General features: G+C 41.6%; 2 protein-coding genes across 4 annotated transcripts in view; one reads left to right on the top strand and one right to left on the bottom strand.

Annotated features, from left to right (window-relative positions):
• Nucleotides 1–4,762, bottom strand: part of ACMSD (aminocarboxymuconate semialdehyde decarboxylase) — a 79,223-nt gene extending 74,461 nt beyond the window's left edge. For 2 of the 3 annotated variants that reach the window (XM_045032330.1, XM_045032332.1), the window contains exon 1: nt 3,746–3,893. The gene's annotated coding sequence lies outside the window, so the exon portion shown is untranslated. Of the gene's footprint in view, nt 1–3,745; nt 3,894–4,735 lie in introns of those variants that run through there. The other variant, XM_045032331.1, reaches the window with a different exon arrangement.
• TMEM163 (transmembrane protein 163) overlaps nt 4,097–22,960 on the top strand; it is a 160,837-nt gene continuing 141,973 nt past the window's right edge. Inside the window, exons 1-2 of the mRNA XM_045032333.1 lie at nt 4,097–4,390; nt 10,279–10,398. Of these exons, the coding sequence (XP_044888268.1) occupies nt 4,231–4,390; nt 10,279–10,398 (280 nt within the window). The 5' untranslated portion in view covers nt 4,097–4,230. The remainder of the gene's footprint in view (nt 4,391–10,278; nt 10,399–22,960) is intronic.

Raw genomic sequence — 22,960 nt, 5'->3', positions numbered from 1 at the left:
ATTCCCTCTCACCTTTTCTCCCACCTGCCTGTTAGGTCCTTCCTCCAGCACAGCACTTCACAATCTCTGTGCATCTAGAGCAGAGAGAATACATATGCACCAGCAGCAGACACAATCTTCTACACTCTGGGTCCTACTGGCGCCCCCCCCCGCTGGCATTTGAGGCGGCCGCCTCAGTTCACTTCATGGTAAGTGGATCAATGGGTGATCAGTCCAGTGACAACAGAGTGAAGTACAGGTAGTCCTCGACTTTACGATGTTCGACTTTCAACGAACGGCACTTATGATGCTTCTGAACTGACACCCTCATTCGATTTACAACAATTGGTTTCAACTTTACAAAGTTTGGTCCCACCGTGGAATGGATTGCGGTTCTGAGTTACCACGTTTTGACTTAGGACGCAATTTTCAGGAACCAATTGTGTCATAAGTCCAAGGACTGCCTGTACAGCCTTGTAATCCTGGAACCTAATGGTACCCTTTATATGTTAATTGGAAAACTCTCACAATTTAGCAAAATTATTCCTGTTATAGTCCATTATAATACAAATTAATATCAAACTGCCCTTTACCATAATTATATTTCTACCATCTTCTTATTGGCTCTTTACATTACATATTATTTAAATTAACTTCTGCACCAATGTCCTTCAATATAGACATTTACTAAAACATTCATAATTCTCAAAAAACATTTATTACAAACCTTGCTTAAACCAGTAAACACCAAAACATAACAATAACATAACCCTGGAACATGTCCTTGCTAACTCTTACTTTCCCATAACACTTTGTCTCCAATGTATCTTTGATTTTTCTCACAATAGCAACTTCCATTTCCCGTACTCCTCTCCACTTAGGCCCAAAACCTGACTTCTACCGTACTTATTTTTTAAGCTAAACCATCCTATAGACTATATATAGTAGGGGAAAGAACAGAAAGGGCCCAGCAGCTCTAGCTAACTCTGCTCCCTTCCTTGCAACAATGGTGTCTGCTCAGGCTGCTGGCCTGTCATCCCCCAACCAAACACCATCATGCACCTCTCTCAGTCACCTGTGCCCTTCCCTTTGCAGGATAGGAAGAGAGGAGCAGAGGACCCAGAGATGCTGATGGGGAAGGAGCAGTGGAGGTGGAGCCAAGCAGATAGGGAAAGCCTATATTAATTGTACTAGGGAAGTAGGGAGGAGATTCTGAAATAATTGTCCTGGGGAGGGAAGGAGGAGCTGCAGAAGTTGTACTGCTGAGCATTATTTGAATTGGAGGGGCATGAATTGAATTGGGGGCAGCTGAGCCAGGACCACCACTCCTTCCTCAAATCCCCCTCTCCTGCTGACCCACAAGAAGCCCGTATTGGGATCCTCTCTCCACCCTGGCCAAGGCTTAAGCGGCCTGGGCAGGGTGTCTCCCCCAACCCTCTGCTGCTTACCTTCAGCAAATTGCAGAACTGAGAAACCTTAACAACAGATTTTAATGAAAAACAAGCATTATGATCTATTACTTATGGTGTGATGTTACAAAATGTAAGTGTTCTACATTTTGGTCATTCATTTTATGTGTTGATGGTTTGTGTCTCACATTAGCAGGTTTCAGTGTTGAGAAGTATGCATACATAGTCTCTAAAAATCACCTACTTTCATTGTATGGAGTTGTTTGAATTTGCTTAGAAAAATCTCTCAGACTATTTTATATAAGAATATCTTTTAACCCAAATAATTAAAATGTTACTACACCTCTACCTCGATATAACGCTGTCCTTGGGAGCCAAAAAATCTTACCGCATTATAGATGAAACCGTGTTATATTGAACTTGCTTTGATCCACCGGAGTGCGACCCCCCCACCCCCCAGAGCACTGCTTTACCACATTATATACAAATTCGTATTATATCAGGTGGCGTTATATCGAGGTAGCAGTGTATAATATCTTAAATACCCATTTGATGAGAAAAATAACATACATAGGGCCTTGTGGTGTTGCATATTAATGCAGAGCTCACAATTGGAGAAAGAGCACTGGGTTCACAAACACTGCAAGGGAGTAAGGATGAAAAGGAGATTAAGGTGAAAAGATGCAGGACCTTGCTTAGAATAGCTTCAGGAGCAAGGGAACAACATGCTTGGACAACCAAGAACACCAAGCCCCCACGCCACAGCCTCCTAATATAAACCCCTACCCCACAATACTGCAAACGCACCAATTAAGTAACTCCACTAAATAATGGCATTTCATAGGCTTCTGTGAAAGTTTTAAAATATCAGCTTGCATCACAACCCTTAATGTTTATTGAAATGTAGTTTTCCTATTTAATTAATTTATGTTTTAAAGTACAGTTGAATACATCTTGAGGATTAGCACCCAGGATTAAGAGATATAATATAGATTTAGGCCATTTGGATATTCATATTTCAGTAAACATTCCCAAACAGGTCCTATTAAACCATTAGAAAGAACTTCTCTTTCTAATGAAAGTGCTGACTATAGTAAGCATGAAGCACCTCCCCTAGATTCTGGCAGCTTAAAATATAACCTGTGTGTTTGTGCAAACTCTTGCTTGCCTTTCCATATTCACCACATTTGATTATTACCAGCACTGATGAAGAAAAATGCTATTTGGGTACAAATCTCTATTTAGTCATTGCTAACAACCAGGAAAGTAAAACAGAATAGCTATGACCATGTTATTGGTTTTTGGCAGTCTTTATTTCCCCTCACATGCCTTGGAAGTTTTTAAATGACAATATTTCTTGCATTCCTCTGCAGCCTTGGATGTGTCAGACTAGTGGACTGATCACAACCTAGGGACCAGAAAGTGTTAAATTCTAATTAATTCTCCTCTGACTTGCCATGTGTCTTTGGGGAAGCCTTTTAGGGCAAAATTTATATACATGCACACCATCCCCTCCCATTCATGAACGGTTGATTTGATTTTTGGGATCCTGCCACAGCTCTCTCCCATTAGACACCTAAAAAGTGAGGTACCTAAAAGCAGTGGAGATTTTTTTGAAAATGTGGGCACTAACCTCTCTGTGCCTCAGTTTCCCGTTACATACAATGGGAATAGTAACCCTTCTTTTCTTCACTAGCGTGCTTTGAAAATGTAAGAAGTGTTAGCTTCTGCCCTCAGTAAAAAAAGACTGCAGTTTCTGACAGTTATTGAATAACTCTTCTCCTGAAGTACATGTTAAGGAAACTTCACAGGGTGATGAAGTTTGTGGAGGTTATGTGGAAGGGCATGGGGGGCTGTAAGGGATGATTTAGGAGAGGGGAGCATGTGGGGTGAGGAAGGGCAGGACATAGGTAAGTTTGTGGAGGTTACGTGGGAGGGCATGGGGGGGCTGTAAGGGATGACGTAGGGGAGGGGAGTATGTGAGGTGAGGAAGGGCAGGGTGTAGGTAAGTTTGGAAGGCTGGTTGTACAGATTATTTCCTCCTTGCCCAGCAGCAGTTGCTGTGAAATCCTCAACAGTGGGTCCTTATTTCGCTAGCAAAAAAAAAATCACCTAAATCCTCTTGAGTTTGATGCCCCTCCCCCCAAGAATGGCAGCTCCTAAACTCCCCTCGCCCCAAACCAAATCACCACAACGAAACCGAACCAAGAGCAGTGAAGCAAATCCCTGTAGCAGCTTCGAATCCAGGCTCTTGAGTTAGGGAATAACGCAGGGGAGCCCAGCTCTCTCACCCCACTCCTGCAGGCCCGGCCTTACAGCCTCAGACCAGCCCCGAGACCACCACCACCACCACCTACCTCCCCCTCTCCAGCGCCACCCCAGAAAACGCTGCCACAGAGAGGGGCCGAGTCCCAGCCGCGCGTGGGACGCCCCAGCAACGCGTTGCTGTGCCTGGGCGGCAGGAACCCCGTCCCACAGGGTGTCCGCTCTCCCTACAGCCCGCCCCCTGGGACCTGGCGGGGGCTCTGAGTACAACCCCCCCCCCGGCCCAGCTCCCCTCTGGGGCTGGGCGGGGCCTCTAATTGCAGCCCTCCCCCCAGCTGCTCGGGGGGGGGGCTGCAATCAGACCCCCCCCCCCGCATCTGAGGAGCCGGGAGGCTGTTCTGATTCCCCACCTGCCCGGGGGCTGGCGAGGAGCCGCTGGGGGAGTTTGTTTGCCGTCTGTCCCCATCCCTCTGATGCTCTGAGCCCAGTCTCCTCCTCCTCCCCCCGTGCTGGATGCTCCGCGCACTCCTCGCTGCCCTGCCCCGCTCTCCTGCCGCCTTCTCCCACTCCGCGAGACATGGAGCCGGCCGCAGCTGGGGGCGACCTGGCCAGCACCCCGGACCCCACCATCGTGCAGCCCCCCGGGGCCACCCCGCCCTACCCCTCCCGGGACCAGCAGGATGAACAGCTGCGGATCGGGGAGAGCGGACAGTTCAGCGAAGGGCTGGAGGACAGAGGTGAGCCCCGTCCCTACGCCCTGGCCTCCCTCTCCCCACATCCTCCCCGAAATCACCCCGGCAGCCCCCCACCTACAGCACACACCCCTGCAGCCCCAACACACACCCTTCAAAAACAAGCACACTCTGCATCCCTCCCCTAAATCACTCCTCGCAGCCCCCATAATAAGCTCTCCCGTCCTAAATCACCCCACTGCAACCTTCCCCAAATGCAACTTTCTCGTAAATCGCCCCCGCGGGCACCTTTGCTGTCCCCCATTACCCCCTTTTCAGTGCTCCCTCACGCCCCTACATTTCTCCCTAAGGCGTACCCCTCCCCCAGTCGCTCCCTGAAGCCCCTCTCACATTTGTTCCGCCACCATATTCCCCCTCTGTAGCCTCTTAGCGTTCCCTCCGACACCCCCCATTATCATAATTGCCCCGACACCTAGCCTGACTCGCCCATTACAGATATCAAGCCACTTACCGTTCTTTAATAATCGCGGCCCACCCCTCAACACACCTGCAACTCTTTTGCTTTCATCACCCCTGCAGCCCTTCTAGTACACACCCTATACCCCCTGCACCTGTTCCTTACTTATTATTTACAACTGCTTAACACTGGTACCTGCAACCCTCCCTTTAATCGTTCTCCTCAGCCCCTCCAATAACTACCCCAACAGCCTGCCCCCAGAAGCTTCCTAAGACCCACCCTATACACTCTGTCCCTATGCCTTCCCCCATGCCACCACAGCCTCAGAACAGCACTTCTTTTCCAGATGAGAGGCTGACAGCCTAAGTAGTTCTCGGAGATTCTCAGATATATAGCCAGTCTAACTGCTTTCCACCAGAGAGTGGGGTGGGAGAAGCCCCAAGGATGCAGTCAGGGCTAAGGAATCAGCCATGAGATGTCCCAGAGGCTGCAGACTAGAGGAATGGGAGAGGAGGGGAAGCTCCTCAAAGAAGTAAATCAGTGATAAAAAGGGAGGGGTTCAATGAGGGGATTCCAAGGAGGGAGTCAGTGCTGGGGTCTCTGCTAACCTACTTCCTACAGAAAGGCTGCTGTTTGCAGATGGGATTGAGCCCACTTAGTGCAGCAGCTGCCAAGAGGCTCTCCAAGGGGCTTTGGTGGGCCATGAGGTGGTGCTTAAATCTATAGTGCCCCCAAAAGTGCAAATCCCACCACTGCCAACATAAGCCATTAAAAAATCGTGAGCCAGCTTTCCCCCCAAATCATGAAATTTAAAAACCAATAGTGGTTGGTTTGTTTTTTTTACCTGCCCTCTTATTTGAATATCTGGGGAAAACTGCTAACCTCTAAACTGTGTGTGATCTTTACAGGTTCAAAATTCAACCTTATATGCACATGCACAAATGCAGGCATCACTGCACTCCACTTACCCTTGCCTATCCTCTGGTTGTAGGAAGCTGCCATTTTATCCCTCTCTGTTCTCCTCCTTGATCACTATCCTGTCTCCCTCCATGCCCCAATTCATGCTTCACTTGCATTCACTCGCTATGCTCCCACACAGTCTATTGCCCCTCACCTTCCCCCTCTCATTCTCATCTTCTCTCTCTTCTACTGTCCTTCATTTTACTGTCTGCACTCCACATTCCCCTGCACCTCCTCAGTCCCCATCCTGTGCCCCACATTTCCCTGCATCTCCTTAGGCTTCCTCAGGCTTCCCATATTCCTCTTTCTCTTCACAGTTCCTTTCCAGTTCCCTAGCCATAGAGTATATGAGCATGACTATCTTCCTTGAGATCCATCTGGGGTTCAGTCATATTGGGGAAAATATGGGAATTGGTGCCCATCTTTACTAGGGACTGCCTTGCTTTCATGGCCAAAGGGTGATCCATGACTGACTCCTAGGTGCTACGATAATACAAATACATAATAAAATACTACTAATAATATATAAAAATGGTAGACATCGTGACAGAGGGCAGCTTGTGGCTTTAGTTCCATTGGAAGTAATGGGAAACATCAGCCATTTTGACTAAGGTCAAAATTCAAAAGTTTGGCCGGAATTTGGAGCTCTAGAGAAACTTAAAATCTGCAACCCCCACCCTCTGTCATGAGGTTTGTGATAAAATGGTCAGAGCTGGCACCTTTAAAATCAAGGGAGATTTTGAGAAGAGACTTCCCAGCTAAATTGGCCTGTAGTAGGGTTAAAGGAGAAAGAGTCCAGGAAACTGTCTCCAGTATTTCCAGAAAAAGTTTCAGTATAATTTTTTTAGTTTGTTTATAATATTGCTGAAATATTGCACTTTTTACAGTGGCTCTTTCCAATGAATCATAAATGTAGACACAGTCACATAGGTATGAATCTCTAATGCAGTTGGCTTCAGTAATTTTTCAAATACTGTACTTCTAAGGATCCTTTTGCATTTTGTTAAATCAAAAAAGGTCATGAAGTATTTGGAGGGAAAATGGTTCTTTAAGGGCTTTCCTTAGTTAATGAGAGTCTTTCCATGGACTCTAATTGACTTTGGATCAGGTCCTTGATTTAACACTGTAATCAGACAATAGGGTTTTACTTTTTTCAATTAACAAACCCAACAACATAGAAATTCAAACGTGACATTTTAAAATGCTATTTTAGTCAAATTAAAAAAAAACCTTCTGTTAAATCAGCATGTGGTATCACTTCATAAACATCTTGTGTTCTGGAATTATTATTTAATGTAATAATTTTATTTGTTGTGAAATGTATATTTAGGTGGTGAAACATAATATAAAATGTACCAAATTCAATGCATTTAACAAATGCATCATCTTTACGTTAGGGATATTTAGGTACTAAATCAAGTTATTGTTTGCAGCAAAATTATTCAGCACCTTGGTTTCAGGGTGGAGAAATCTTATCAATAGATGCAAGCTCGTCATTTTGTAGCAATGCAGGTCATATTTAAAGGTGGTTTAAAGTGTGCTGTGGTCAGTTAAAATTAAACATTGTTTTGTAACATGCAGTGAAAAGATCAAAAGCTCTCCCTCATGAATCTGTTTGCTGTATGTAAATTAATGAGCTAATGTTTTTTGTAAAAGGATTTTCATGCTATGTGTTTGGTAGCTGCATGAATATGTGTGTATGTTTGCATGCAGTCCCCTAGGACTCATTAAAATGAGATGATGCTTCTTGTGGGGCAAAAATTGTAAATAAATAAAAGTAGGTGACTTATTTTAGGGAGGAGGAAAAAAAGTTACATCCTTCTAACCAAGAATATTCCAATCATTTTTAACATACACGTTACAGTGTAGCTCTCATAGCGGGGGTGCTTTGATTTTATGAAATTAAGGAGCTGAATCTTATGCAGTGGGGAGCACTCTTGGCACTTGAATTACAATTAGCGATAAAAAGGGGCTAGCTGTGAATGGTTTTCCTTTTATTTAGCTAAGAGTCTATATGATTCATAAACATCTATTGTATGCCTTGATCTTCATGGCAGCAGCTGTCTGTTACCTGGGAATTGGATGATGTATTTAAAGAAAGAAACAAGCAGGAATGAATGTGTCATTCTACCTGATGTTTGTTTCACCTCAGAGCCAAAATCAGCCAAAAGCTTTACATCTGGACAGAATTTGGACCTTAAAGTAGAACCCTTAAATGCTGCTAGAAAAAAGAATGCCAAAAAACAAGGAGAGAGGTTCTCTCTGTGGTTATACAAAATTAGAATAATGAAATCTTATCTTTATCTCTAGACCTGTTTTTAGGTGTTAGCCTCACAAAAGCCACCATTGAAATTGTGCACCTTTGTTGGCAGTGGCAGCAGACAGGTCTAGTACTGAATGAATATGGAGGAGGAATTAACCATCTGAACTACTTGCAGTGGTCCTTCTAGTGAGAAGTGTTTATTGTTGCTACCCATTCCAGACCTGTTCTGTGAGCATACAGAGGAATCAAAGCCTTGAGGGCTATCAGTCTGGTAATTCGAAAAGCATTAAATGTGTGTTGAAAATAAATCCAATTTAAACATAAAAATTAAGAAATATTATAGGACCAAATTATTCTCTTACATATAAGAGTGCGGCTCCTCTTGAAGTTAATTAGTTGCATGTATGTAACTGAGGGCAAAATTTGGCACAAAGAATTTAATAATTATGTGTGAAAACTCTGTACAAACATTAAGTAATTAATCCTTATAACACCCTTGTGAGGTATCCTAGGCAAATATTATCCCTGTTTACCAATGGGGAAATTGAGGCAGTGGGGTTAAGTGATTTTCCCAAGAGCACAAAATGAGTTCCTAGTTCTAACGCCCAACCCCGTTTTCAAGCCATCAATGCTGCTTCTCATGTTTATAATGCACTAGCTTTACAAATTCAGAGCCGTACAGTAGTTTCCGTTTTCAAACACATGTGTTTTCTGAAAAAGTGACAGACATCCTGGAAGACGCACTGGAGACTGACTGGATTTTACATTTGTTAAACAAAATATTCCAGAGATCATGAGTGAAACAGATTTGGATCAGATTTTACAGTTTCTGGTGAAAGGAAATATATAAAAAAAAACTTAAATGAATATCATAATTAGGGCTAAAAGAAGATGAGGGGAGAGAAGGAGCAGAAGACTATCACTATTTTTCTGATATTTAAATTGAATTGTTAGCTGGGGATTAGGATGGGGGAGACGGGAGGGTTCCACAGTTGGAAAGCATGGTGAAAGACAAAAAAAAGTTTTAAAAATTGGTTAGGACATAGGACCCAATTCTGCACCCACTGCACTGATTTCAGTAAGAGCAGGATCAGGCCCTAAATTCCTCTCTCATGTCCCTTTATGTGGGGATTGTATGCCTTTGCAGGAGGATAGATGTTATGCTCTAACAGAGAGACAAGGTGGTGGATGAGGTAATATCTTTTATTGGACCAACTTCTGTTGATGAGAGAGACAAGTTTTTGAGCTACATATGGCTCTTCCTCAGGTCTAATAGGTCTTTTTCATCTCTAAGTCTTTTTCATCATCCTCCTAAAATACATATGCTCCTGCTTTGATACTCGATTTGAGCATTGTATTTTAATGGATCAGCAAGTTAACTTTTCAGGTGTGTGAGCCTGGTGAACTTAACACTCCAACACAATTGTTTTTCCCTGTGTTCTTATAGTTCTCGTCTGGAACTAGAGTGACCAGATGTCCCAATTTTATAGGGACAGTCCTGATATTTGGGGCTTTTTTTTTTATATGGGCTCCTATTACCCCAACCCCCGTTCCGATTTTTTACACTTGCTGTCTGGTCACCCTATCTGGAACTAAGGCCAAATCCTGAACCATTGAAGTCTGTAGTTTTATCATTGACCTAAATAGGTGCAGGATCAAGTCCCCCATGTGTACCTGTATCGGTGTCTACATGGGGATAAAAAACCCATGGCTGGCACGGGCACTGCAGCTGAAAAATTTCTGTGTAGACACTGGGGCTTGGGCTGGAGCCTGAGTTCTAAGGCTCTGAGGGTGGCGGGTCCCAGAGCTTGGACTCCAGCCCTAACCTGTCTGTCTACACAGCAATTTTTAGCCCTGCAGCTTGAGCTCCACAAGCTCAATTCAGCTGACCCGGGCCAGCTGTGGCCATGCTCGTGGGGCTTTTATCCCCATGTAGACATACCCAGTGAAATTACTGTGAACCTTCCTTTAGTTGCCTGAAGATAGCAGTGCTCTTCTGGGGTGAAGAGTGCAATTTATACTCTGTCAGGTGAAATGCAAACATTAGAGCCAAAACATGTTCTCCTTGCTCACTCAAGCACTCTTATTAGCTTCATTCACCCGAATTCAGTGAGGTGAGTAGAATTAGGCTCATAATGTACCATATACGATATATACAATTATCTGTTTGGTCCTGAATTGACACAGATGTGTTTTTCTTTTTTAAAAGGAGTAATGTAATGTTCACACCACTTTGTGTATTGCCTTTATCAGGTTTACTAGAAAGCAGTACAAGGCTAAAACCTCATGAAGCTCAGAGCTACAGAAAGAAGGCGTTGTGGGTTTCATGGGTCTCCATCGTTGTCACACTGGCTCTTGCAGTGGCTGCCTTCAGTGAGTATTGGGAATATTTTAAACTCTTTAAGCCTTTTTCTTGGCTATCAGAATTTCTCAAAATCCTACAAGATGCTTTGTGCTTTTATATCTGTATTACTGGTGGAGTGATTTCTTTGTAGACTGCTTGGGTCTGCATGGTGCTTATAAATTAGTAAAACAGCTTTTTCTTTTTTTTTCTTCAGCAGAGAGGGTTGCTGAGGGTCAGAGGAAGATATAGGATATTTTGATTTCTGTTAGCATTTGTGCATGTGGAAAACTGTTCATTTTTCAGACTAGTCTTAAAAAAATCATTATACAGTGGATTGCTTTCAACCAAGGAGTTCAAACATGAGAAGTCTAGACCTACCTGAGGCTTATATTTGGAATGCTGTGAAGATAGAAGATGAAATGTAGTGGGAAGATGTATAATTTCTCTTAGGCTGGCAAATACCCTAACACAAAGCTAATTTTTGGGAGTGAAATCCCAATCTTTTTAATAAGTCTATCTTCCTGGAGGCAAATTTAATGACATCTATCTGGTAATCATTTTCATATGGAGAATTAAAAAATAATTCAACATTTTCATCGTGTGAAAAACTGGGTTATAGGTTATTTTTTTAATTTTGTGCCGAATAAAAGTGTCTTTATTTAACTGCACTAAACAGCACTTTTTTCTGTTTTAAAATAACACATTTACTATCAGTTTATTATCCTAATAATACAATGATCTTTATTTAATTTGATGGATAAAACAAGACCCATCATGGGTCCTGAATTTTGCAGTGAATAAAAAAACAGTTAGTTCCCTTTGTTTGTTTATTTAGAGCCCAGAATGTTTACTGCTCATTAAAAAGGAAAAGCTCCATGCTTCTATCTAGGAGACAAGAGGCTTCTGAGATCCTCAGAATGTCATCCTTCATTTTGGAAAAGACAGACTTGTATTTTCTGGGAGCTGCAGCAGCATGTGTTTTATTATTCCAATCTGTAATGTTGGACCTGCTGCTGGAAGTTGGTGTCAGCCCCCAAGAGGGATTATTAGAATCTGACCAAATGGTCTCTGCAAAAAATCAGCATATATTACTCGAAGCTATTTATATGAAAAACAAATACAATAGTTTGACTTAAAAAAAAAAGAAAAAAAAAGAGAAGGAACATTTAAAAGCAGCATCTAATGCATTATAGAATATAAACATTTTATGAGAAAGGAGGACAGCTGAGTTTACATTTTGTTCTGCTTCATGAAAATTCAGTAATTTCTTTTTCATACTGGCACGGTAAGAACAAGATTGATTATTGTCCCTTCCAAAGAGTTTTGTTATGAAAGTTTTATAAAGATAATAGATCAGGTGATATATATGAATTATGGTTATTTAGACTTACTTATATTATAGCTAATAAAGCTAATACAATTATTTTTAGTCACTTGTTTTCAGAGATTAAATTTAATGTTAGGAAATACCAAGAAGTTTTTTGTTTCACTGAAAACAGCTTTCATTTATCAAAGTCGCAAGACATTAATAAGTACAAAAACAGATTACTATAAATATCTATTTTTCTGTGAAATATTATGATTTTTAAAGTTAGTCTGGATAATTAGATTATTTGAAAATCTTACCTGGTCATTATTATCATCATTTATTCTTTGTATTATGGTGGAGTAGGATGTGAAAGCTGGGTATGATTATGATGGTGGGGACACTGTCCAAGACAAGCAGATGATTGCATTATTTTCTCTGTCATCCTAACACAACTAAGGGTTCAATGTGGGGGATTGAGGTGATGACATAACACTAAAACAAAGTTTACCATAAAGGACGAAGTCTCGTCTAATCACCTGTCTAACCAGTCATCTCCTTTTTTTACTTTGGAAAATATTTAATGATGCATAAATGAGGCCCTGATCCTGCAAATAAGCACCTGCTTAATGTCTCGTGTGCAAAGCAGGTGAGTAAATGTTTACAGGATTGGGGTCTTAAAGTGTAAGCTTTTCAGGGCATTAATTTCACATAGTCACATAGTTACATGTATGTTCCTAAAGCAGTTGTCTTTAGGAACATACATGTAAGAGTGATTTAAAAAAAAAAAGATATACAGTAACTCCTCACCTAACGTCTTCCTGCTTAACGTTGTTTCAAAGTTACATCGCTGCTCTGTTAGGGAACATGCTCGTTTAAAGTTGTGCAATGCTTGCTTATAACATCGTTTGGCTGCCTGCTCTGTCCACTGCTTGTAAGATTCTGTAGAAGAGCAGCGACTTTACAAGGGAGCTTTGCACAAGTTCCTCTTCTCCGCCTCCTCTCCATCCCTCCCAGCACTTCCCCTGCCACCAAACAGCTGTTTGGCGGCGCTTAGGACTTTCTGGGAGGGTGGGGGAGGAGCAAGGAAGCGTTGTGTCTCTGCTCCTCTCCCTCCCAGAAAGTCCTGAGCGCTGGGAGGGAGGGGGGAAGAGCGGGGATGCGGCGTACTCCGGAAAGGAGGTGGAGTGGGCGTGGGAAGAGGTGGGCCTGGAGCATCCCCTGGCAAAGTTGGCACCTGTTCTTCTGGGGGGAAGCTGCCGCTGCTGCTGCGCAAGGTGCTTCCTAGCGTCCTTGCCTGCAGCGGGCTGTGCCTGTGTGGGGTAAGCCATGGGCACCTCCCAACCACAGTACAGTGCTGTACAGTATATAATGCCTTTTGTCTGCCCCCCAAAAATTTCCTTGGAACCTAAACCCCCGCATTTACATTAAATCTTATGGGAAAATTGGATTAGTTTAACATCATTTCACTTAAAGTTGCATTTTTCAGGAACATTACTACAACGTTAAGTGAGGAGTTACTGTATAAAAGAAGCTATGGTAAATATTCAGCACGCACGTAATCTCAGGAAAAGACTTAAAACTGTAATGACATAATTTTTATAGACTATACCAAATGATTACACCATTCATCTTCGTAGTGAAGTTGGCTACCCTACAATGAATGAACAATGGGTCACTTTTTGTGTAATACATTGTTAACATGTTAATTAAGGACCACCTCTTTGCCCCTTCACTTGAATTCATTGGGACTGTTGACAAGAATAGCGAGAGCAGAATTTACCCCCACATATTATAAACACAGTTAATTATGCATAGACTACTTGGTCTTAACAGGGTGGTAATTGTATTTATGCTCAATAACAGTTAATAATTACAGATATATTGATTATGTCCAACTTATTTTAGGTGTTTGAAATACATCTTTCATCACGGTATCTAGATGCCAAATTTGTTAAGAATTAAAAGCAGATGCAGTACAAATCTTGACATTAAATCTCTGTGACTGTTTAAATGATCAATTGTCATATAATTAACATGTAACAATGTATTATTAGAACCTTTTATATTCTTACTATTAAGTGTCTTTTGAACTCTGAGTGATTGACTGTTCCATATGGTCCTTTACAATTTCTTAATTCTGATTGCAGTTTCAGCAGCTGACCATCTCATTAAAGTCTCCCATGTTATATCATTAATTATCAGCTCTTTTTCATTTATGTTTTTTTTTGTTGTCAGCTTGTTCCTCTAGCCCAGGGGTTCTCAAATTTAATTGCACCGTGACCCCCTTCTGACAACAAAAATAACTACATGAGCCCAGAAGGGGGGACTGAAGCTTGAACCCCTCCCAAGCCCTGCCACCCCGGTGGGGGGGCCAAAGCCTGAGGGGGCAAAGCTGAAGCCCAAGGCCTTCAGCTCCAGGCAAGGGGCCTGTAACCTGAGCCCTGCCACACAGAGCTGGAGCCTTCAGGTTTTGGCCCTGGGCGGTGGGGCTCCAGCTTTGGCTTTGGCTCTGGCTCCGGGCCCCAGCAAGTCTTAGCCAGCCCTTGCAACTGCATTAAAACAGGGTTGCCACTTTGGGGTCCCAACCCACAGTTTGAGAACCACTGCTCTAGCCAATCCCTGAGTTAGGAGACATGCCAGGTGATCAAAAGGTTGCTGCCTGTTTGACATAAATGACCGGTTGTCAGTTTAGTCATCTGACTCTGACAATCCTTCGCAAACACCTGCTATTTCCTCCTCACTATTTCCTCACAACCCATTCAAACTATTTTTTACTACTTGTTTATAAAGGCAAAGTGTTGGCTATACAGACCTGATCTTCAGTTTCAGTGAGGAACAATCTTTCCACTGTACCTACCATCTTGTGAGCCTGCTCTGCTAGATGTTTGATAGCTGTCAGACTGCATTGCCTGCTTTCTGACTACTTCCTTTTGATTTGTCATTAAGTTCTCCCTGTACACTTCTCTTTCAGTCTTCATAATATTTTATCCCCCTGGGAGTCCTGTACATTCTTATTGCACCACTACTGCAGTAGCACATAAAAAACCTGTTAGAGAGGGGGACCAGCAGTGAGACTGCATGAGACCTGCATCTGTAAAAATAGAAACATTAGAAGGATAATAAAAATGTTGGGAGGGGTATGTGTGTGTGTGTTTGGAGGGAGGGTGGTGGAAGTTGAAATTTGTTCCCTTCATGCTTACAGTGGTTGCAACTAAAATAATCTCTAATTTTGCTTTACAATCCCCATCTTCAAAAAGAACAGGAGTACTCGTGGCACCTTAAAGACTAACAAATTTATTTTAGCATGAGCTTTCGTGAGCTACAGCTCACTTCTTCGGATGCATAGAATGGAACACACAGACAGGAGATATTTATACATACAGAGAACATGAAAAGGTGGAAGTATGCATAACAACAGCTGCAATGCAGTCCCCATCCATCCATCCATCCATCCATCCAGGATTAGCTAGAGCTGCATTCAGAACTAATTTTGCAACTCCTTAATCAGCTGGAATGGTCACTGTATGATGTGAGACATTTCTTTTCAATGGGCTGAGCTTGTTGTCCCTGCATAATTTGTGATACGATAGTATTCTTAAAGGAGGTTGATAAATCTGACACTAATGGTGATAAGCATGTGCAAAGAAGGTACTTTTAGGGAAGGATGATTGTCAGCAGGGGCTTAGAAGCTGGGCTGCATCATGCTAAGCTATCTTTGTGCCAGGCTTATTGTTGAAAGGGGCAGTGGGCATGGCCAAAATTTACATATAGATTGTAGTGCTGTGAGAAAAGACATTGGAAATCCTATGGACCATTGGTGTAAAGGAAGAATCTTTGTACATCTCCACAATACCCTGCTTCCACTCTTCAGCATCGTGTCTTGCTCATTTGCTATGTTGCTATTGGGTCCTGATGTTGTCTGCATTAATTTGACCCCTCCGATAGGGTTTTTAGGCTGTGAATGGTGAGTTAATGCACAGTGATTTATAATATTTAAAACGAGAGGTATAAAACTCTAGTAATGGCATAACAGATGTGTAATGGTGTAGCACAGGTACCTTGTGATGAATGAATTGTTGAAGTCACAGTCAAGTTGCTACTGAAAATCCAGCTGGATGGCTGAAAGAGGGAAGCTGCATCGGTCTGAGTATATTTGGTTTCGTCTGGTTAGAAGAGCTAAACAGGGTTTGGCCTGGTCCTTGGGTGGAAGTCTTCCTAGGGAAAAATGATTTGGTTGAATATGCTTATCTTTTGTGTACCAGACAGCTGAAAAATAAGAATGACAGTAGAAGCAGCTTTTTCCTTTAGCTCAAAGAGTAGTTCCTCTGTTGTCAGATGCAAAGATGTCCTACTCTTGACGATTGTTCAGAAGCTTCAGCTACTGCAGAATGCAGCTTCCTGCCTCTGAGCTCTGTGCAGGCCACTGCAGTCCAGTTGGTTCTGGGTGCAGTTGAAGGTGTTGGTTCTAAGAGTAGAGCTAGAAAAGCCTTGAGTGCCCATAAAACTTTATAGACTTTAATTAGGGTGTCCATATGTCCCTTTTTTAAGCCCTCTCCTGGCCATCCCGACTGTTTTTTCTGAAAGGAGGCATTTGTCCCATTTTTGCTGTTGCCGACTTGATCAGTTGGCAAGAGCAAACAGGACAAATGCCCACTTTTGTCCAAAAAATGGGGTGTTGTGTGGAGGAACATGCAGGGTGAATGTGAGTGGAGATGCCAGCAAGCCCCCTCGCCCCCATTTCAGCATGTGGGGTCAGGGGCCAGGCAGGGCTCCAGTGACTGGCAACAGCTTCCTAAGGGGGCTCCCGCAGGGTTCCAGCGATGGGCAACAGCCTTGCTGGGAGGGGTGGGGGCTTGGGCGAGTGGCTGGAGATCTCCTGTTTTCTCTTTGGGAAATATGGTCACCCTACATTTAATTTATAAAACCCTTGATATCAATGAAGCCTTAAGGTGCAAATCTACAAGGCCCTTAGTGTCTGGAGACCAGACAATTTCCAGACTACTCATGCCCATTGTGCCATTTGTTTTTCTGGAATGCTCTTGTTTCCATTGTAGACCAAGCAGTGCCAGATAAATATATTCACTCTGCCTTTCTCTTCATTTTTTAATTTGGATGGGAGTGGATTCAGTTTGTCAAGAGCTGGTTTTAATTTTTGTAATATATTCCCAGAAATTGATCCCGCGCACAGTACAAATAAGTAAGTAAAATTAGGTTCATTTTTTTCCCAAAATACTTATAGAATCTGTATTTTAAAAATTATTTTACTCATAATTGTTTCTTGCCTTTTAAATAATAATGCATTGCATTAACATAGTGTTTTTTACTTAGCGATTTTGATTGCGCAAACAACAAGGATGTCAAACTTGTTATTTCATAACAGCAACTGCAACTTGGCCATCTTGGGTGAATTTCATCCCTGACGTAACTCAGCTGATATTATTCACTAAGGAGTTGCCCCATTGTAGGTGCACATTAAGCCATGAACCTTAGTTATGTAGGAACAGGAAATACTATGTTTGTAATTGGACTGTGGCTGTGGAAAACAATAGCTTTTTCCCTTCCCTTCTGTGCTATTCAAATCTCATTCCTAAAAGTGCACAAATACAGATTTTTGTGGTAATAGCTTAATTCCTGCCAAGCAGACCAAGATCTTTTAGAATATCATCAAAGCCAGAAAACACAACTCTCATTTTAGCAGGCGTGCGTTTGTCTAATTTTGTCTTATGATTCAAAGAATGTCAAGTCTGTTAATTTGTCTTCCTGATTAGATTAGCCAAGACTGTTATAATAAACAGAGCAGAGATATTAATACATAAATGTAATGTATAGTCAAAATTCTGAAGTTGAAGCTCCCTTTGCAGACAAGGACTGAATAAGGATTTAGGGATTTGGCATTGTGGAAACAGCTATAAAATAAAGTATAACTGATAACACATCCTCTGAGGTCCTTCACTGGTAATCATCCAATCCAGTTTGTGAAATGTGCTGCTATTCTGAGAAGTCAAATTCTATTTGAGAAGTTCTTTGCATATGACCTTAATAGAGGTAATTCTGCAGCTGGTAGGATTTTTATCAGACTAGGCTGTTGATATAGGATTTCATAGATTAGCTCCAGTACTGTATGTAAATATGAAAGAAACTGACATGCATATGTTACTGTATCAGATCATTCTGAGTTTCCACATTAAATAGTGAAAATTACATAGACAATGTGAGCTTTCATACATTTGGATTAGAGACGGGCCCAAACTAAACCCCTCATTCTAAATACCCTCAAATTTCAGGATAGTTCAGTGCTGAGTAGAACTTCATATTAGTCCAGCCCCTGTCTTTATAATGGTTTGTTCCACAGCCCCACACCCAAACACCTGCAAACTATGGGAGGTCTGGATTTAGATCCAATCTGTTGGTCAGAATGATTAGAAAGCAAGCGACAGAATTTCATTTCTGACTAATGACAGGAAATGTGGGCCTGATTCTCCTCTTACGTTATTTTTACTCCATTGTAACTGCATTGACTTGAATGGAGTTACTCCTGATTTACAGTGGTGTAAATGAAAGGAGAATCAGGCTCTATAAGTATTTACATGGACGTGTTGATATAATTTTTCACTAGTTACCATTTAAAGGAAAACTGCACAAACAACTGAGTTAGTGGATTTCTATTAATGAATTACTTCTCTTTCCCAGTGATACATTTTTAGCTGTTGCTTCAAAAAGAGAAATTTTTAAAAATTGCACATAGTGACGATCAGTGCTTTTCCTTATGTTTGCATGGTGCCGTGCAAGTGGCAGCAACAGTGGAAATTAATTATAATTAGAGGATTGGACAAATTAGAGGATTGGGCCAAAAGAAATCTGATGAGGTTCAACAAGGACAGTGCAGAGTCCTGTACTTAGGGCGGAAGAATCCCATGCATTGCTACAGACTAGGGACTGAATGGCAAGGCAGCAGTTCTGCAGAAAAGACCTAGGGGTTACAGTGGATGAGAAGCTGGATATAAGTTGACAGTGTGCTCTTGTTGCCAAGAAGGCTAACAGCATTTTGGGCTGTATAAGTAGGGACATTGCCAGCAGATCAAGAGACGGATCACTAGGAGGATGGTGAAGCACTGGAATGGGTTACCTAGGGAGGTGGTGGAATCTCCTTCCTTAGAGGTTTTTAAGGTCAGACTTGACAAAGCCCTGGCTGGGATGATTTAGTTGGGGATTGGTCCTGATTTGAGCAGGGATGACCTCCTGAGGTCCATTCCAACCCTGGTATTCTATGATTCTAATAAAAAAAGTAGGCCAGGATTTTTCAAACATGACCAGTGATTGTCAGTGCCTGAGTTTTTGGGTGCCCAACTCAAGAGTCTTTTAAAGGAGGCTTATTTTCAGAGGTGAGTGCTTAGTGCTTTCTGAAAATCAGGCCCTTTTAAAATTTCTCAACATGGGTACCCAAAAATGGAGGCTGTCCACATTCATTAGTCATTGTTGAAAATCTTGGCCTTCATATTTTCTTTTCCAGATGCTATACCAAATCACTTGGCCTTTCCCATTGTTAAGGGCCTGGATTTATATTGGCAAAGAGCCATTAGACACATACTGACATTTAATATGCAGGATCCCTCCCAACCATGTAAAAGTTAAAAAAGTGAACAGAAATCCCTTCTGAGTGTTTAAACATCCGATTTTACATATTGCACAGGACATTTAATTACACCTACAATAAAAAGACAGAGGGCACAGTCTCTCAAAAGTATCAATGAAATAGCAAAATTAAACTCCAAGGGCTAAATTCTACTGCTGGTGATACCTATGCAACCCCACTGGCCTCAATGTGGTTGCATTGGTGTAACTATGAGTGTAATTTGGCCCCACCATATTATATGAAGGCTTTAAAGGACAAACCAATTACATGTACAGCTCCAGCAGAAGATGGCCTTACAATATAGTGAGGCTTTTTTTAGTAACAGCAAAATATGGTTTTCACTCATGTGAAAATAAAATGACAGTATGCCTGCTGCCCTTATGCATACAAAACTCTACGTGACTTTAGTTGAAGAAGAAAAAATGTGTAAATATGTAACACATCAGGCAACCTTCTTGAAGTTGTCCAATAAAATATAGTGAGTTGGTATCAGGTAATCCAGTAGTCTAGTCTGTGAAATATAAAGAAGACCACATCATGATGCATGTGATTTTATGTTCTTAAAAGGAAAACAAAAATTAAGTTGAAAGTTTATGATTGTGGCAGGAGCTTATTAAAGCAGATTTCACATTCAGATGCCAGCCTTTAAAACATAAGTCCCCTGCGTGTCTTTACATAGAAAATGGAAGGTCAGTCATTCTCTGGGCCAAATTCTGCAATAATATTACAGCCCTTAAAACCCCACTGATGACAAGAATTTGTCCCAAGGAATTTTTCAGCTAAGATGGACATCCAATATTGAGGGAAATCTAACATCAGCACTTTTGCTGGTCACAACTGCAATACGATATCATAAGGAACAAAGCTCAGGTAATTGGTCCTAGTCCATTTGTGATTGTTTAGGTCAAAACCAATGCTTAAAACCAGTGCACATCCTGGAGCACAGCTGTCATGTGCTGTCTAGAAGATTAATAATAATACCTTCTTCCACTCTTTGTCTATTTTATCTATTTAGATTGTAAGCTGTTTGGAGGACTGTCCCTTACTATGTCTGCAAGGTGCATAGTAAACAGGGGTGCTGAAACACTTTGTATAGTGCGGGGTGCTGAGAGCCATTGAACCAAATTGTAAACCCTGTATATGATGGAAAACACTTCAAGCCAGAGGGTGCGACAGCACTGCACCTATGCTAGCAGACTACTGTAATGCAATTAATTAATAACAGTATATATTTATGTGCAGCTTTATGGGCTCCACAAATTTAGCCTCCGATAGTGGAGCCCCACTCATTGTGAAGACAATGAGGTCCTGTGTGGGCAAAAGCATCCAACCATGCTTGTCCAGTTTCAGGGTTGGAGTCTTATGCAGTAAGATACATAACTATCAAATGTCAGATAATTCAGTAATTGGGCTGGTGTAAATTCCTGCACCTGTGCAATAATACATCTTTTCCATATCTGTTACATAGTTAAACTACACTATTGGTGGGCAGAATGTGCATTTTGACTAAAATACTACATACAAATCTTTAGGAAAATTCATAAACATTATGCTTACTGCAGTAATGACGTCCCTAATTTAAAATAACTAGATATTTGAAATTACTTTTCTTCAAAGGGCAAATGTAGAACTACTCACCCACAATATCCAATAAAAAGCAAGAACAGCAAACCAGACCTGTATTAGAAGAATAATTGAATCCAATTTTGTACTAAATATGGTAGAAAAATCAAACGATCAACATGATATTGATAATACAAATTAATAACTCTACTACATCAGGCCAAGCTACCATGTGAAATAGATTTCCTTATGAATTCATGATATGCCAATCAGACTTGATTTCCTTATACATTTTCCTGCTATATGCCACAAAGTTATAACTTCTGTTTACTATCAGAGATGAACTTGTAATTCTCTGTGTCTGGAACAAAAGACATGTCAAGAATAAGGAAAGAATGTGAAAGTTTAATATTCATTGCAAAGTAATGTTTTATTCAGAGTTATTGGTTGTATGTGAGGCTGTAAGTTGCTATGTAATTAAAACTAAAACTTTTCAAAAGTGCAGTGTTAAAAGATGGAAATGAAAATCATGGTTTTACTTTTCTTAAAATATGCTAGGAACTTTAAAATATTAATTGATTTAGCTGAACTTATTAGACCCTCAGATGCAAAGACTATTACCTCATTTGAATATAATAATAACATTGTAGCTGTTTTGCATAACAGAGCCTATTGAGAACATTGATTATATAATTTGACACTGGTGAATTTTTTTTAGAGTGCAATTTCTTCAATTCTAGTATTGAATTAACTTCTCTTTCAGTTGAAGTTCTGGCCAAATCGACTTTAATTCTCACCCTGCACAGTATTTCACTTGCCAGTTAAACAATTTTTTTGTATGTGGGGTACAGATGAATAGTAGAGAAATTTTGCTACCAAGCAAGGATTCAGGGAAATCAGACTTAGATGACAGTGGTAAAAATACATGGTTGGTCTACACCTGTGCTCCCACGGTTGCCAACACCAATGAAGCTGCACCAGTGCTACAGCAGTAATTGTAGCAGAAAAACTAGATGCTGTCGCAAAAGGTGGTGCTGCTTCAGAAGGTGGCACTCTTCCTTCTGAGTCTAATGTTCTGACATTCTATTCAAAGTCACTGTGCTACTGGAGGTGCTCTCCCTCCATAGAAACACAAAACTAATGTCCTGGCCGCTTGTATTCATTAGATCAGGGGTCGGCAACCTTTCAGAAGTGGTGTGCCAAATTTTCATTTATTCACTGTAATCTAAGGTTTTGCGTGCCAGTAACACATTTTACATTTACAGGGGGCAGAAGCTGGGACCCCAGGCTGGCAGTGGGCTGAGCCACTCAGCCTGCTGATGGTCTGGGGTTCTGTCCACCGGCCTCTGCCAGCCAGGGTCCTGGCCGCCAGCCCCGCTCAGCCTGCTGCCGGCCCAGGGTTCTGTCCATCTAGGCCGGCAGCGAGCTGAGTGGGGCTGGCGGCCGGGACCCCGGCTGGCAGGGGGCTGGTGGACGGAACCTCAGGTTGGCAGCAGAGTGCGACTGAAAATCAGCTTGCTTGCTGCCTTTGGCACATGTGCCATAGGTTGCTGACCCCTGCATTAGATATTATGGCACTCTTTGGAAGAGTGGGCATGTTAATAGTGGTCTTGTGGCAGAGTTCAATTTGGCAAGTTATAATCCATCTGTATAAATTCACCCTTGATTATTTCAGTTGAATAAGTTATTCTTCATCATTACACATACTAAACTCGTATACAGTGTTATACACCGGTAAGCATTCCACCCCAGTGGTAGGCACGTTTCATTGGGGTTGTGCAGTAGTCATTATATATAGATTATGAATCAGTTACTAAATGTTTATAAAACATATGTAACTCATCAGGATGAAATATTACATAAGTTAAAGATTATTATAATAAAATAGACAAAAGTACTAACTTTTCATTCTGGGGTGATGGTACCCAGTATAAGCTTCTAAGGGTGTGATCCTCATTATACACTCAAAATTCCCACTTACTCATGAAATAACTACAGAGGCAGCCCTTCACTATAAAAGGTAGTATGATCTCAGGCTCTCTCAACACTGGGCCAATAAGACTGGGCAAACGGATTTGTATCAGAT

The sequence above is a fragment of the Mauremys mutica genome, chromosome 10 (assembly GCF_020497125.1).
Source record: "Mauremys mutica isolate MM-2020 ecotype Southern chromosome 10, ASM2049712v1, whole genome shotgun sequence".
Classification (NCBI taxonomy): Eukaryota; Metazoa; Chordata; order Testudines; family Geoemydidae; genus Mauremys; species Mauremys mutica.
The sequence above is the reverse complement of the archived record's forward strand: the minus strand, read 5'-3'. Positions and strand labels throughout refer to the sequence as shown.